Source organism: Paralichthys olivaceus, chromosome 2 (genome assembly GCF_024713975.1).
Source record: "Paralichthys olivaceus isolate ysfri-2021 chromosome 2, ASM2471397v2, whole genome shotgun sequence".
Lineage (NCBI taxonomy): Eukaryota > Metazoa > Chordata > Actinopteri > Pleuronectiformes > Paralichthyidae > Paralichthys > Paralichthys olivaceus.
Window position 1 is genome coordinate 15,152,654 of NC_091094.1, and position 17,258 is coordinate 15,169,911.

Consider the following 17,258-nt stretch of genomic DNA (forward strand, 5'->3'; position numbering starts at 1 on the left):
TGATGGCATGAAAGTCAAGTGACAAGAGTGACAACTAGTCACTTGTTTTCCTGAAAGGCAACTTTAACAAAAAGAGAAACCGTTATATGTTGTCACGGGTTATGTGGAAAGATGGTGGAGCAACTAGAAACTTAGAGATGATAACAGAGTGAGATGATACTGATAACTGCTGATGATGATAAAGACTTCTTATCGTTATGTCCTGTTCCTTTCTGTCGGCTCAAACCCTTTGTCTTCATTCACCTCCAGATGGCAACACAGAACATGAAAACCAAACAAACAGTATAAAAAAGTTTTTTTATTAATGTTGAAAGGCCTTTTCAAAAACAAGTCTTTACAGTTGGAGCAAATAAATTATAAGGAAAAAAGCTTTGAGTTTTTTGATAAATATTATTACTTCAACATTTTCTTTTTTTTAGCTAAATAAATAATGCAGTGCACATGTCAGTGGACACCAATAAAAAGTACAAAATAGAGGCACAGATGTGAAGTTCCAGCTTTGGTGGCAGCTCGGGGATTCATGCTCATCATGAGTTTATGTCGCATCATGAGTGTGTTCTCTGGCTCAGTCCCTCCAGCCACTCCAGCACAGTGTCCAGCTCTCCCATGGCCTTCTGGGCTCCCTCGTTTGTTTGAAGCTGCGTCGAGGAAATTAGGGAGGAAGATTGTAGACTTGATTTAAACAATTTTCAGTTTTCTTTGTCATAAGGTGAGAAGTTTAGTTCATTGAAACTACAGCAATTCTAACAAACAGAACTAAATAGTCATATGCTTTAGGAAAAATGAAATTCTCTGAGGACCTTAACCTGAATAATAATAATATATATTATATTATATTATGTTTTTTCAGATGATAACTTATGTAATTCAGATTTACAGCTGCTGAAACGCAACTCATTTTCTTTACACATACATACATTTAGAGCATGCACTCTAGCACCCTCTGCAGCCCACTGTAAGAATGGAGAGGTGTTTATATACAGTGTAGTCTACTCACACACTACATACCTTGATAAACTCAGCATGGAGGGAGTCGATTCTTCTTCGGGTTTCTTCTTCACAGTGGCAGTGCTGCAAAGAGCAGAGCTCATTTATAAACTTATTTATGTCAACTTATTAAAATGATTAAAAATCAGACTTTATTACTGAACGAGTTACTTACACATTTATGTATATCTTTTCTGATAATGACAAAAGCGTTGGCCAGAGCGCTGGAGCAGCGCTGCTGCTGTGGATGTGAGGAAGCGTAGTTGCTGAACACTCGCTCAACATAGAACCGCAGCAGAAGATGCAGGAAGCAGCACACCTGTCCCTCCTGATAAAGACATCATCAAATACTGTTTATATAGCTCTGAGCTGTCTGTGTCTAAGAAATGTAATTAGCGTGATACAAAGGTGAGGATGGAAAACACATAGCCATCACTCACTGACATAAACCATACAAAGACTCACCGGAACAGTTTTTATCAATGATCTGTCCAGAAGTTTTACTCCAATCTCATGGTCTCCTGCTAACTGTGAAAATAAAAAACAGAAAAGATCTCATTAGTCCTCTGAAGTTGATGCTAATATTCCACTCTCTAAAAAGCCTACTAACGCTGTGTGTGTTGTCAATTGTTTCAATAATAATAAAATTATAAGAGAGAGAGAGACTTAAACTCACCACATCTGATCGTATGGCAGAGTAATATTTCCGCAGTTCATGTGTGTGAACGTCGACAGAGCAGCTGTCCAGATGCAGATGCCGGCTCTCCACGGGTTCACTCAGACAGCTGAGCAGGAGGAGCAGGCAGAGAGAGCAGCCGAGCAGCATCTTCATCACTATGGTTACCTGAAGGAGAAAAAAGTGTTGAAATATATTATTTACAGTCATTTATAAATATATGTTGGTAAGATTAGAGAGGTAAGAAATCTGACGGTTAGTTTGAACAAAACATCAAAAATATCCCAGAGCCTAAAGTGACACCATAGTTCTAGTTTTGTCTGACAGACAGTCCCAAAACCAAAAACAGTCAAATCATACAATATAGACCAAACCATCTGATCCATAATATTCAAAAGCAGGAATCTGTAAATGTCTTTTTTAAAAACAGCATAAACTAAATTAAAGACGATAAACTGATTTTTCAGCACCGTATAGATAATCTGTGTAACAATTCATTATACAATTTGAAGCAAAGGCCAAACACTGTCTCTTCATCACTATGTTAAGAGAATCTAAGTGGCTCTCTCAATGCTCAGGTACCATCACACCTGTGAGCTCACCTGTGTGTGTCGCTCAGAGGAAGAGTCCTGAGAAAGTTGTGTCTCTGTGTCTCCATGCTGTCTCCTCTTATAGTGCAGCAAGGGGGATTTTGACAGACACATTCACATACATGCACTTGCACAAATTGGTTTACCAGAGGAGGAAGTGTCTTAGAGGTACAGGAAAAGCCACCTGAATGGAAAAACAAGGGAAAAGGAGTGATAAATAGTTCCTCCTCCCTGACTTGCACTGTGGTCACTGCGAAGAGACACACATCCACTGTCACTGTTGTGCAATTATAGTGAGTCATTCATTAGAGTGTCGTCATTACCCTGCATCATTAATTTAATCAGCATAGTCTTCCTCTTACAAAGTCCTTAATCATTTAGCTAATGAGCCTGTCAATGTCTTTGTGTTTTGCACCAGTATCAGTTTTGTCTTGTGTTTGACGTCTACTGTCTGCTCCTGAGTGCGTAATAAGTGTTCAGGTGCATTACAGAAAGCCTCATCTACACACCGTGAGACATGAGATTCTCGTTTTCCTCCAGGAGCACTCTCTCTGTAAGTGAGTTCACTCCTGTCTGACAAGTCCTGATCGGAAACTCCAACCAGACCTGCTCACCTGCTTGTCTGGCCAGCATAACTTTTGATTACTGCTTAGAAATGTACTCACAGTGTAAAGAATAATTAGCAGGGAAAGGAAATGGGAATAACCCATGTTCATGGAATTATATGATGCTACGGCACCAGTAACAACACATATGTAAAAAGAGAAGTGCAAAATTTCCAGGTCTCTTTCTACATGTCAGTGTCTTCAGTTAAAAATAGCCGACAGCGCTTCCTGTTTCAGGAATGCCCGTGTCTAACCAGTAGAGGTCATCAAAGAGCTTTTTAAACATACTTCTAATACTTCGCAGTCTCTGATTCTGTTGCTACAGGATCTACTCGTTTATCATATCTGTGCTCATGTCATACACAAACACACAAGCTAGATTATGATTTGATGGATGTGGAGCCACGGCTGCTTTTACAGAAAGCGGACCCTTTAAAACAACACATTTTCAACTTGTGACTCCTTGTGGCACGGCTGCATGTGATTGGCAACCTTCTAAACCATGTAGTGATCTTACCTTCATGTTTCATCAAGGAATAAAAAAATTAACATAAAACATAAACTGTTTGGCTTCTGCCTTATATGTTTTGTAATCATCTACCAACTCTTCGACTTAGTTTGTCAGGGTTAAAGGGATCCTGACTGTTGAGTTTGGAACCATAGGATTAAGCTAATATATTTTTGTTGACATTGTCAGATATGAATTCAACATGGTTTTAATTTCTAGCCGGACTAGGATAAGTATTAATGCACCCCCCCTCCAAATATATCATGATTATTATGATTGTGATAATCATGAGGATATTGATGATGATGTCTTTTATCATTATTATTGCTGTTAGTAGTTAAAGTTGCAGTTAAGATCATAGATATATGAATATATGAATTGATGTCACACAAATTACAGGTCAACGTGTTTATCAAAGAGGCCTTATGTTTTTTTTTCTTGTTAACAAACAAAACTTAGATTATTAAGTATTTCTCATTATAAACTTTGAGCACTTACAAACACACTGCACTAATTAGATTTTCTTATAAAACATTTTCAGATTTTTTAGAAATTATTTGTTATTATCTCTCATTCTCTGCTGATTTGTTTACATCCATGTCAACTGTTGGTCAGTGCAATAGCTTCAGAAATGTGTATGTTGTCTTGCTTTTGCTTTGATTGCTCATAGTGCATGAAGAGGTGAAACACGTAAGCAAAACACTCTTAAACTGATTTTGACTCACCTCAGTCATTGATTCCTATTCCCTCCAGAATTATGGGGACTTTGTTGGTGTCCATTTATGCAGCGATACTATTTGTGGGTGGGTGATAACAAAGTCTTACAAGGAATCAGATTTCTTTGAAATGAATGAAAACGTTTTATTTTCCATTATTTTTACAAAGCTTCTTTATACAGAAGAATAATATACAGAGGACTAAGAATAAAAATAATAGAAAGACATTTTTACATGAAGTGAGGAGTACCTTGAAAATCACGCAGGCACATTTGGGACAGTTTCAACTACATGGTAGTTACGTTTTTTAACGGGTTCTTCTGACCTCCACCGCTGGTCTGTTGGTTCTTAATCGTGGCAGCTGCTCCAATCACATCTGCAAGCGAACATAATACCCTCCGTATGTGTTGTGTCTGTCAATGTACCTGCATTTTCAGGCTTTTACTCAATCTAGTTTTTGATAAACAAAAAAGGATGGATAAACTGTGACTTCTACAAGAACCTATAACCCTTAATGTCGGCATGTCCACTGTTCCCAGATGCTGAGGTCATTGTTCTGGATGTGACAACAATGAAACAATTAAAGTTTTACAGTTTTCTCATTCATCTGGAATCCCTCTTTTACTAACTCGTCTCCACGGGATGTACAGGTGGATATACCTCAGGCTTCACTGAGCAGGATTTTCCTTGAATTTAATTTGTGCACAACGACTCTTTGTGTGAGTGTGTTTGTGTGCTTGTGTCATCAATGTGTTTACATGTGCATGCGTGTGATTTATGTGTGTGGGCGTGCCCCCAGGCCTTGAGGCACGTTTTCCCCTAAATGACAATTGAGTAGAGGTGTCTGAAGCACATAATGACATCCAGAGGGATCGGGGGACTCAGGTGATTTCCATCCAAACGCAGGTACCTGAGGCAACAGAACAGGTTCTTATCAATATAATGACTTGGGATTTAAAAAAAGTCATTTAAGTAGTTTCCTTATTACACATTACGCCTGTCTTTATATTTTATCCGTTTTATCGAGTGCCAATATGTGATTTCATGTGACGTACCTTAGTCTGGGCACAGGGCTGAGATCACTCAGGTCGCTCTGCAGTCCGTAAGGGCAGATCAGAGTGCCGTTGATGCCTGTGAGGAAAACACACACAGTCATGAATGTCAAGTCTTCAAATGTTATTTCTCTTCAAACAAGCACAAAGGCCAAAATGATAACTTGTTAGGCACTTACCAAACCAGACCATTATGCTCGAAATATAAAAATATAAAAAAAGACAAAAATCCGTCACTCTAAGCAAACTGTGTTAATATGGAATCACCTTACATGAGTATTAACTTCTGAAGTGTGGTTTTTCTGTTATTTACTCTGTGAAGCTTCACAAAAAAACGTTCAGACTCAACGTCATAATAGAGGTGGCTGTAAAGTCTTATATTAAACGGACATACTTGTTCCAAGAAGAAAAATACATCACAATTGCTCTGATGACTATGAACTGGCTCTTGGCTATAGCTTCCGAAGGGTTAGATCTAGTAAATGTAAACATATTAAGGACAATAAATAAAAATAAGGTAAAATATGCATGAATCATTTTCTGGGCAAAAATAAGCAGAATGAAACAGCCCTCACATATCATCACCTCACAAAGTCTGAGCAAACACCTTCTCATCTACAAATCTAAAATGGAAAGACATTTGTACTGATTTGGATCTGGTCACCAGAGAAACACAAGTCCAACATTCACTGTCTTTTTTTTTACTCTGATTAGGTCTCCACTCACTCCTGGACAAAATATCTGCTTCACTCATTTTCTGAATGTACAATTTCATAGTTGCTTACTTTATCAGAGCACTGAGCCTGGCCCAAACAACACATTTGCTAATCTAAAAGAAGCTACAAATATGTTTTGAGATGCAAAGTTTGGTTCAACAACATCTTTACATTAAGTGGGGATTTAAGATTCAGATTGAACCACTTAAATACACTTGGTTATTGAGGTTTATGGGACACTAAGTCAAATGGCTTCTTATAAAACATTCCAGATGTAAAAACATGTGTGAACAGATATTCAGTTCAGGAGGTCTGGTACACAGCAGAGCTTTATGTACATTAAATACTGTGTGAGAGACTGGGCTCGGTTAACATATCTCATAGTCTCCTGTTAGATTTATGTTACCTTTCATCGAGGGGGGAGTGAATCCAAACTTAGACTGTTGGCTGGAAAAACAAATATATGAGCTGAAAGATGCTCAGGTGCTCTGCAGAGCTCAGGGGAAGATTCAGGCAGTAATTCTTTGCAGGGTCGTTACTATGAGCTTTTTTCATTGCAATACATCATTTGATCCATTGTTGATATACAAATATGGACTTGTGAAGCTTTAAATGTCTTGTAAAGATCAGTGCTGTTCAGATGTCTCAACGTATCATGACATGGATATATTTCTGCAAACTCCCACATGTTCTGAGGATGCAGTCAGACTTACTCTCGATGCTGTTGTGGTTGAGATGCAGGTGCTCCAGGTGACCGTTGATGAGTGGAACAGAAGAGAGCTGGTTGTGGGCCAGCTGCAGGTCCAGCAGGGTGGAGATGTTGAACACAGCCTTGGGAAGTCCTTTATCACTGAGCTGGTTGTAGTTCAGCCGCACAAACGCCAGGTGAGTGAAGCCTTTGAAGTAGTCTCTGAATGAAACAATAAAGAATTGTGAGATTTAAAGCAACACAATGTTAGTCAGGTACACTCAGGGTCCCCCTACATTTGTATTATTGTCATCGATACAGGTTGTTGATCCTCCCCATGGACAGTGGTACACATATGCATTCGTTGAGAAGCTGATAGAAAAGGAAACGACAACCGCAGAAGCCAAATCACAATCTTGGAGTATTCTTACAGGATTTCACACAAATATGATGCATATTTGTATTTGTTGGGACATCAAAGATGAAACCTAACATCGAAGGGGAGATGTGATGAGTTCGTTAAGCTGTGTCCAGTGCACCAGGACAGTACCTCCTACTCATCCATAAAATTTGTACTATTGTCTGCTGAAGGCAGGTTGTTAGTGTGTGATAGTCCACAAAGCATGTTGCAAGTGCTCTTCCCTGGTATACCAGAGTTGACTTTCTCTCTATCATTAAGTTTGTGTACCATCAAAATGATTTCAAAGCCATAACACATACTATAATATATGCAGTGTGTGTGTATGAGTGTTCATTAGCTATGTGACAATATGTGCACTGTATACTTGCCTCGGGATGTCATTGATACGGTTTCTGTCCAGGAAAAGCTGAATGAGGCCACTGGGTATGCCATCAGGCATCTTCTTCAGGATGTTGTGAGCCAGATTGAGCTGCATGAGGCTCTTCAGGTCCTTGAACGTGTTTTTTCCCAGGCCACTGTCACTCAGCTGAGGAAAAAGAATACACACATTGTACAGTAAAATATCAGTTACACACTTATATTACCTCCGGAGATGCAGGTGGTTGTCGCTGCTTACAGCTGAACGACAAAGTGTAGTATTATGAACCCGAGGTACTCTGGAATACAGAGGTTTACCTGGTTGTGGTACAAGTCGAGCAGAGTCAGGTTCCCCATCTTGCTGAAAGCCCCAGTTGGTATCTTGGAAATGCGATTTTTACTGAGGCGGAGCTGCTCCAGGCTTGCAGGGAGGCCTGAAGGCACTTCTTTTAGATGGTTATGGTGCACATAGAGATAGAGCAGTGAAGGGATCTTCTCAAATACCTGCATGGGAGATAGACACAGAATTTCTAGATGATGTTATGTTATTTTGAAATCTAAAATATGAATCTTGGAAACTCTCCTAACCTGTTTGTCAATGCGATGAATGCGATTGTTTGCCAAGTTCACCCAGCGGATATCTGTGGCGTTGACGAATGACTCTGCCGTCACCTCCAAGATGTAATTATTCTGCAAATACAAGTAGTGGGTTCTGGATGGGATGAGCGGGATCACACGGATGTTCCGGTTCTCACAGTTGAGAGAATTTGGGTAGCTTGCGGAGCATGAACACTCTCTGGGACAGTCAGGATAAATGGAGGGTGGGCCCAGGATAGGTGGGGGGAAGTCTGTGGGCTCCTGGGGCTCTGGCTCTGCCGGTACAGCAGGCTTGGGGACAGAAGGTTTCCTGGAGGTGGCTGGGCGCCTGGTGGGCTTCTTTTGCCGAGGTCTCTGGGTGAACACTGCCCCCATCAGGAGGAACAGAGCCAATGCAGAGAAGAGTCCCGCGCCGGCCTTCATCGTCCTACAACAGAGCACAAAACAGAGGTAGTTCATTGTTAGACTGTATGAACTGTTACATGAGTTAAGTCACAACACACAGTACACAGCTGTTTGTATTTTGATGGTTCCTATTTTGGGAAAGGGCTGGGAAATATTTTTTTGATTTGCTGCTAAAAATATTCCCCATCCCTGCTGGTTTTCGTTCTATTTGTGTTAAGCTAAAAACTTTTCAGGGCTGAACTGGCTAAAACTGTTGTATCAAGACAAACAAAAAGCAGGTGTGTTTTGCATTTGAACCAAGAAAATACTGATAGCCGGTTTGTAAACCATTATGTTGAGCCATCTGCACTTTGATTTTTACATCAAATACTGCTGCCTGATGCTGCTCTTACATAAAAATAGAGAAAATATTTCAATCAATGACCATAGTCTTCTGTTGGGCTGAAGTTAAACAAGATTTGAAGCCTAAGAAAGTAGTCTGGTAAATAATCTGAAAGTACAAATGATAAAATAGTAATACAAATAATGTTAGTGAATAAATGATGAATATATAGAGTCTCAGATATTTGGTTTGTGGTTTGGTAATTTAAGCAAGACAGAGTGTTAGAGGGAAAGTCTGAGGCAGAGTGAGTTGTTTAATTCAGTGGAGGAGGGGCAGAGACTGATACAGGAAATTAATACTTATGAGGCAGTGGAGGAAAAGTTTGGGGATAAAGGCTCTATTGTCAGCACTTGTCCAGAGAGAGAGCTGCGCAGGGGAAGACTGCAGGTCTGGAAGGTTCACGCTCTTTAACTCAGGAGAGGCCCAATGGAAACTGGACTAAATCCCAAGAAGACTCTGATGGATCTTTATCTTAAAACCTTACTCTTTATTATAAGTTTGCAATGATGCATACACGGGCACATGTTATTTTTCACCAGGAATATGTTGTCAGTCTAAGTTATTTTTTCAGAGCTGTTTAGCAGTTTTTACTTTGCATAAATGGGGACATTGGTGTTAATAAACTCATCTAAGACACACACACACACACACACACACACACACACACACACACACACACACACACACACACACACACACACACACACACACACACACACAGATCCAGATGTCTGACTTATCATAACAAGAATCTACCATATAAATACCATATAAATTCTTTTGATTTTCCTTCCAGCTCCTGTGCTGCTGCCATCTCTCAATCCCAGAGTTTTTGTATTATCCAGAATGAATCTGTGTGTTTGTTTCTTTGTACCTCATCAGCACGAACCTATTGTAAACAATCACCACGTAGCAGTCAAAATGCTTAATGCTTGAAGCACACTAGATGTCATGTGGAGACACAAAGGCACTAGTAGTTTTCAATCACTCTGCTCCATGTAGAAACAGTGTCTGGCCAGTTCGATAAACATCACACATGAATCATGGGGCAGGAATGAAGCTTCGAGCCAGAAACTGTCCCGCCTGGAAAAACATATCTGAACTTTTCTCTGACAGTGATCCATGGCACTGCCCTTTCTTTTCCCTCTCAGCCACTTAGAACCTCCCAGCCCCTCGCTCAAAACCAGCTCTCCCCTCCCTGCATGACCAGCAGTCCAGCGGACAACTAAATACTTACAGACAGAGACGGTCGCCTCATTGGTCGATTATTTGTGACTTCAATAAGTAAATCTTCATATCAGTGGGAGAACTGTGCTTGATTCTTGAGATTTCTGAGATTCTTGGACTAAATCTTTACACGTCCGGTTTCACTTTGGCTCAAACACCATGAGACCTGGACCATCTCCTGATGCAGCTGCTCAATGGACCCAATGGTGGAATTATTTTTTCAGCTGCTGTGTCCAAGTTCAACAATTCATTTTAAACCTTGTCTCCAGATTATTTTAGATCAGATTTCAGATGACCTTAAATGGAAATCTCACATATTTTTGACCAAAGTTAAAGACCATAGTTGAATGTTGCCTTGAAATTTAAATTACATTCAATTTCTTGTCCTTATAAATCTTTTCATTGCATCTTCTTTACATCAAAGAACTAAAATATCAAAACAATTGCAGATTTATTTTGGATGACCACTATTTTTAGAAGCCTTTTTAAAGTGTTATCAAATAAGTTCTAATTATCTCTGATGTCTTTTGTTAATATCAGAACTGTTCTTTATGTTCCTGTCTGTCAGGAGATGAAGATTATCCCTCTTGAGGAGCAGCCAGAGAAACAAAGCTCTTTGTTACCACTAAGTCTTTGAAGATAAGCTCCTTCCAGTTCCTTCCATTTATTGCAGAATTGAGTCATTCTTCAAACCAAAGATAATTACCAGTGTTTCATAAAAGACTGAATAAGAGTCACGTCATGCACAATGGAGCTTAGACGTGTGACTCAATATTTCTGAAAGTATCTGTGACTACTCAACACGGTTACAATTTGTTCTACATGTTGTTGCTAATAAACTATGGTGATGCAATGTATTTTATGTTTCAGTTCTGCACTGTCAATGCACCAGTGATCAATGTACAGTTTGTGTCCTCTTACTGAAAACATCCACCAGAGGATTCTTTGCTCTGGTGCCAAAACATTTCCTCATGTGGGTGTGGCAGTGGTGCAGGCCATGCAGATGTAGACTGGCTCTACATCTGGATGTGCAGTATGAGGGTTATAAGGTGCTCTGACAAAAATGGTGAACTAATAGAAATATAATGATTATAATCCAAACTAATTTGAGAGTGTTGGAAAAAAAACACAGAGCTCTGCACTGTCAGGCGCCTGCAAGCTTCTGGTCTCCTGCCTGACTGGAAACTGTCATCAGTACTTCTTTGTCCTGATCATCAGCCAGCGTAAACTAGACTCATGCATACTGAGGGATATTTTTTAAAACGTTCAACCCAATAAAATACAATAAATCAGTGTGTACCTGTGATTTAAAAAAAACATGCAACCCTTTCTTTCTTTTTTAACTTTGGTCATCACCCATCCAGGTAAGATTATCCATTGTGATATGTAACGACAATATAGTTTAAATAACAATTTCACAGCTGATTAAGTCAAATTCGATTTGGCAAAAAGAAATCCTTCTGCAGCAGCAAAAGTCAGCAACATTTTTTCTAACCAAGATTATATATTCTTTGTTTTCATATTTCAATTTCCGTGCAGCAGCAGCAACAGCAGCAGCAACAGCAGCAGCAGCAGCAGCAGCAGCTCTCCTCACTCACTGATGGGAAACATGCAGTGTGCAGGAGCAGAGAAAACTTAAGAATCCTAGTGTGCAGCAGCTCCTTGGAGGACAGAGTACCACTTTGTATGGCACAGCGTTTCTATAGAAACACAGGAGCATGGCCCAGCTGTGCTGGTGCCAGGATTCTACCTCAGTCCACACACACACACACACACACACACACACACACACACACACACACACACACACACACACACACACACACTGCTCCTTCTGCTCTGCTTCTTTTGGTTTCACACACAAACACACTCTAGATTCTTATCAACCGTTTTTCATCAAAAACAACAAATTGAGTTTCTTACCTGCCTCTGGTACCTGCCCTGCTTTGTAAAGTCACAAGTTTTGTGTCTTTTCGTCTCTCTGCCTCTCTCACTCTTGTCCTACCCCTCTCTCTCTCTTTCTCTCTCCCCCTCTTCCTCTGTTTCTCCGTCACTAACCCTACCCTCCCTCTCGTTTGGTGGACAGGCCAGCCTGTTGGGTTTGTTCTCTGGCGTTTTTTCCCTCTGAAGGTCACACTGGTCCTTTCTCCCCCTCTGCTTGGCTCAGGGCCAGAAAGATTTAATCTTAACTCCTTCTGGAAGCTCGCAGACTCTTTCATGTGTCCACATTGTGTCACAGTTTGTTATTATTTTGAGCATGTGAGGGTATGTCTCCAAAAGACAAAAAAATAAGGGTGGATGCAGGTTTGTTTGCATATTTGTATGTATACACAAACATGTCAGGATTCGGTGAGAAAAACTGGGAACACTGGGTCTCTGTTGGGGAAAGCACAGCTGTAATTGCATCTCTCATTTGTCTCCCACCCACTCGCTATTGTACTGCACACAGATCCAGTCATGTGTTTTTCATTAGCAGCATTTCTCTGTCGACTCCATGGCATCTTTTTCTGTATCAGCGAAATGTCCAGGAGGGTTTTTTTCCCTCCTGCATCAGTAAACTGATTACTGAGGTCCAGCTGAGGGATGGGGGTGTGTGGAGGGTCCTTCAGGAAGTGGGACTGTGTAGGATTCTGATTTACACAGTGTAAATGTGTTGGTGTGTGTGTGTGTGTGTGTGTGTCAATGGGGGTTAGGTGATGGACATGCTGGCCTGCATTCCTGCAGAGTGAGCTGCAGCAGAAAGATGAGCTGAACACATGTTGGGAAAAGTCTCAAACACATGTGTATGTATGTGTGGCTCCTTTATTCTACTTTGTTCTCATGTTATTTCTCTTTTCTGAGATTTTTCTCCACTTCTCTACCATCTCCTATTCATTTAGTCTTGGTTTGGAATGCTGAGCTGAGCTGCATCACATAACTGGTGCACTAAGACAAGAAAAGATTCTTCAACAAAGAGGACAGAGGGAGAAACCAAAAAAATGGAATATGTAACCACATGTGTTGCTGTTTCTCGATCATCTTCTCTGCTACAATTTAAGAGAGGCTGCAAGGGCACTTTTCAATGACTCAGTTCCAGCAGCAGATTCTTTTCTGTTAAATGATTTTTGCGCAGGAAACTTAGTCACCATCTGTTTCTGGTATGGAAATCTGATTTCTGCCATGATTAATGATGAGTGCAACATTTCTTGTGATGCAATCCATGTCACCAATATGATGTCATTGAACCCACTCTCAAGTGCTTTATGTAGATCATTAAAAGCCAAAGTCTCCTTGTGTGCAAATCCTTTGAGACATAACTGTTTAGATTGACCTGTCCTGGTGGTAAATTTCATTCTATTTATTATTATTATTGTATTATCACAACTACTAATATAGAGCTTTCATGAAATTTTTAGGACTTTAATGCTAATTTACTTAACTATATAGTCCAATACATGGTGGAAACATCATAATATGCAAATGCCAGGTCAGGAAAATTTGGCATCAAGTTGAACTTGACATAAGAGCTGATAGGCAAGACATGCATGCAACCAAAATTTCTAACAACCTAGACAGCAATAAATGAAACACAGCAGTATGAGGAATTGATTTGAGTCCATTGTCAGTTTTCTAAATATCGGCTGATTAAATAGTCTCCAATATACGACTTGGGGTCCCTAGATTGGGACACGGCTTGTTACAGGTCATCGTTTCATGGCTCTACTTAGATACTGAGTCATCCCAGGAATAATAATTTTATACATATTATATTTTTCCTTTTTATTCATCGGAGCTTCAGTAACTAAGCTTTGAGGGTAAAACAGTGTAGTTTGGATTCACACTGAGTCACATGTCCTGTGGAATGTAACTGCTCAGCCTGCTGCTGATCCACAGGGTCTGGACAGAGATGCTTGAATGTCTGTGCTCTGGTTTTCAGGGCTAAATTCAACCTGTTGATTCAAGAAGAGATATTTATACAGGAGAAAACTTGCATTTATTGCAGGAAATCCTTAAGCAGAAGACCTCTTCATTGCTATGAAGCAGATGGACTGAGGCAGGCTCAGGCCCCGGCCCAAAATGACTTGATGTGTATAATAAGCTGAGAACTTTCCAAGAACAGCATGTTCTGTCATCTGCACAGTGATATGGTTGATTGAGCTGTTAAGTTTAAAGGAGATGTGCTTGAGACGAAGCACAGCTACAGCAATACTAATAATCTCCTCAACATTAAACATGTACTAATCTGTTTCACTGCATCAACAAGATGACACAGCATCCTGCAGCGTGTATACATGCATTTGTTCTGCAGGCTGCGCCCACTTCCCCCTCGCCAAAGTCAACTCCAAATCCTGCAGCTTTGGACGCCTTCCTTGGAAAACACTAGCAGTCTTTCATAAAACCACATTTTTGCTGAGTTTTCATTGTCCTTGCACTTTCCATTTTCAAACTTTTTTATATAATTATTCACAATTATTTTTCCCAATTTTTTGATGACAATTTTTTTTATAACTGTATTAAACATGTATAAACTTTAGGCTTCTTTAATCTGCCAAAGAAGAAGCGTACAGACTTTGTGTTCAGTTGCTGTGCTGTTGATGTGTTGCTACACCTCCAGAATCTGCCCAAGAATGTGCACGCCACCACAACAGGTAGCTGGAAGGACTTTTGTTTGTCTGTGAAGTCAAATGTGAAAGATCTCTGTCATTATAACACTGGCAAAATAAGTTTCTGTCCATCAATATAATTGCTATTCACCTTTTCATACTTTACCATATCAATGAAATGGTGTCAGCATATTATGGATGCTAAAGACGGCTGATGAGGCTTAGATGCATCTCAGCATGAAATTGTACAAACATGCAAATGTTGAAAAGTTCTCTCAGGGCATTTTCAAATCATCTATAATGAAACCGAATCAAACACTGTCCAGCTCAGACAGGCTTCAGCTCATGCACTGCTGACTAACAATAATCTAACTTGCTAGTTTATCTGGTGAACTGTGGGCTGTGAAACTTTTAATATCACACACAGTAGTGCTCTCATAATATGGGGAGCAGCATTTACATCTTGTTTCAAAGAGATTAATTGCAGCATTAGATATGGAGCCAATGCACGCCTCTGTGTGTTTCTTTTTATCTGCTTCACTTTCAATGTGATTGTGGTTACTGTTGACTCAAAGTAGTTACTGTTGCCATTTCTGACTCTAAACATGTAATTTACTGTGATAATGGCGGCATGTTTACCTTTCAAAGATGCCAGTAATTTCTAAAACAATGGGTTCTTGGTTTCAGCTGCAGACAGAAGGAGGCTTCTCATTTCTTGGCTGAAATGATGATTCTTGCTGGCAGAATTGATCATTGTTACCTCGCAACAAACATTATCAAAACATGAGTCAAAACCTAGCTCCAGCTGATATTTTGATGTCTCTGTCTGATATTCAAATTCACTAGATCTGGATTATTGTTTGTATCATTACCAAATCGTGCACACTGTCACTGCCCTAAACATGTCCGACTTTTCATCAAGATCCATGACTTGTTCCCTGAGAAATCAATGAAAATGTTGAAAAATGACCCAACTCCCCAAATTATCCCCTGATTTTAAATACAATTTTAATTTTGTTTCATGGATATGAGTTGACTAGTTTTGGCATTATCCTGCAAACTAACAACTGCTTGGTGGAGGTAACAAGACCCTTGTTAACATGGGTCTTACATACCTACAATATACAACACTGTGTAGGTAAAGAGCAAAAACAAAGTTCTTGGCTCACATTGAGTATCACTCTTGCCACAGATTCATGCACAACACCTCAACATGAACTCCAAAGCCAGACCTGCCACGTCTCGTTGCAGTTGTTAATATGTGGCGATTGGACAATGCCTGCTCAGGGGAGGGATTTATTAAACGCTCAATTGACTAGGTTTAAAAAGAATTCAGAAAAGCATGAGGTCCTTTACCACTCACATCATCCTTTTCAGGAGATGCATGGTAATACAGGTAATATGCTACATATTGTTTTACTGCATATGGTATTTTGGAGACTGTGAATGGATTCTCTCCCAACATGAGCCTGTATGTAGTATTGCTGGGGTACAGCAGTGTGTGTATGTTAGCTGCATGTGTTTCACATAAAGGCCTCTGCGCTGGTACTCAGTTAAATATGGAATGTGTGATATAGGCTCCATAAGCGGTCGAACTCTCCTCTCACACGCAACGCACATAGATCACAACATTCAGCCTGGACCCTATACTCCACATCTCCCGTCTGTAGCCACTCTCATGTTTTGTTAGCAAACTTATGCAAGTGTCACAGGGAAAAGAAAAACCACAGCTACTCACTGTGCTCGGAGCTGTGTTGCATTATCAACACGATGACGTGGACAGTGACGAGCCTCTGGGAAAATGTTAGGAAATGGTGTCATAATCAGACCGCTCCAATATTATGATAAAACTCAGGACGTTTACTAACAGACAAAATCCTCAGTATCTCTGTTATGTTAGTTATCACGCTTATTGAAAAAATATTGATGTGAGCACAAAGACTAGATTTGGCAATTTGAATGAAAAATGTGCTCAGAGTCTATAATCTTGGCCAAAGCTCCATTTTTCAACAATGGAAGATTTTGCAAAGATTATGTTCCCTGCCATATTTCTGAATTAAATTACTGCGAGTTTATGTTCATGACTATTTGTGAAATCATATTCAAAAATTAAATAATGCCATAAGTAAAAGTAAGAGACAAAAACAACTCTGGGTGATGTATTTAGTTTTAACCCCACTGCATATTGATGACTCCGTGGATCAGAAGTGACTCTTCAGACCGTATAGGAAATAGAAGCTAGCAGAATCAGCATCTGTGTTTCTGTGTGTTAGTGTGTGTGCATCTAATGAGAGGGTTTGAGGTCTGAGTCTTGCTTGTAAACAGGCCTGTAAATGCAACTAACGGCTTCCTCAGTCATGTAGCCAAAACCAGACTTACCATACCAGTCTGCGATGGATTCAAATTTGTCCTGCCAGCAACAGACTCTTCACACAGCTGGGAGGTCCAAACCTCTATGTGTATTATTTACCAGTTGGTTCGTCATCCTGTCCAGTGGTTTTGTTTTATGGCCTGCCAGTCAGATCTGAATCAATCATGATCTCAGCAAATAACAATGCTTCAGAGTCACTAACCTAAAACCTCATACTTTATACATAATCCTAATACTCTTAATTTCACTTTTACTGAGTACAACTGGTTATTGGTTCAGTGTGTAAGATTTAGGTGAAAGGGATCTATATACAGAAATCAAACATAGGATGATCCTAGTGACTTCTTCACCCTAGAATGGGCCTTTTATATTTAAAT

General features: G+C 39.9%; 2 protein-coding genes across 2 annotated transcripts; both read right to left on the reverse strand.

Moving 5' to 3' along the window:
* Positions 1 to 278: 278 nt before the first annotated feature.
* il19l (interleukin 19 like) lies at positions 279 to 3,141 on the reverse strand. The gene is made up of 6 exons (XM_069537972.1): positions 2,266 to 3,141; positions 1,664 to 1,831; positions 1,453 to 1,515; positions 1,163 to 1,315; positions 1,009 to 1,071; positions 279 to 638 (listed from the first exon to the last, which is right to left on the reverse strand). The coding sequence occupies exons 1-6, from the start codon at positions 2,365 to 2,367 to the stop codon at positions 546 to 548; spliced, it is 642 nt and encodes a 213-aa protein (XP_069394073.1). The 5' UTR covers positions 2,368 to 3,141; the 3' UTR covers positions 279 to 545.
* Positions 3,142 to 4,202: 1,061 nt separating this feature from the next.
* On the reverse strand, positions 4,203 to 12,161 carry prelp (proline/arginine-rich end leucine-rich repeat protein). Its single transcript, XM_020086409.2, has 7 exons — positions 11,851 to 12,161; positions 7,905 to 8,340; positions 7,635 to 7,820; positions 7,328 to 7,485; positions 6,564 to 6,760; positions 5,138 to 5,213; positions 4,203 to 4,992 (listed from the first exon to the last, which is right to left on the reverse strand). Exons 1-7 carry the CDS (start codon positions 12,144 to 12,146, stop codon positions 4,902 to 4,904), a joined length of 1,440 nt encoding a protein of 479 aa, XP_019941968.2. The 5' UTR covers positions 12,147 to 12,161; the 3' UTR covers positions 4,203 to 4,901.
* Positions 12,162 to 17,258: the final 5,097 nt, after the last annotated feature.

Bases quoted from the DNA above. Each gene is read 5' to 3' on its own strand.
- il19l (XM_069537972.1), bottom strand. From the start codon at position 2,367: ATGTGTCTGTCAAAATCCCCCTTGCTGCACTATAAGAGGAGACAGCAT. The intron at 1,832-2,265 runs GTGAGCTCACAG...TTTCTCCTTCAG, and splicing joins CCTCTGAGCGACACACACAG to GTAACCATAGTGATGAAGAT. The intron at 1,516-1,663 runs GTGAGTTTAAGT...TTATTTTCACAG, and splicing joins CTGCCATACGATCAGATGTG to TTAGCAGGAGACCATGAGAT.
- prelp (XM_020086409.2), bottom strand. From the start codon at position 12,146: ATGAAAGAGTCTGCGAGCTTCCAGAAGGAGTTAAGATTAAATCTTTCT. The intron at 7,821-7,904 runs GTTAGGAGAGTT...TCTCCCATGCAG, and splicing joins TTCATCGCATTGACAAACAG to GTATTTGAGAAGATCCCTTC. The intron at 7,486-7,634 runs GTAAACCTCTGT...CTTTTTCCTCAG, and splicing joins TCGACTTGTACCACAACCAG to CTGAGTGACAGTGGCCTGGG.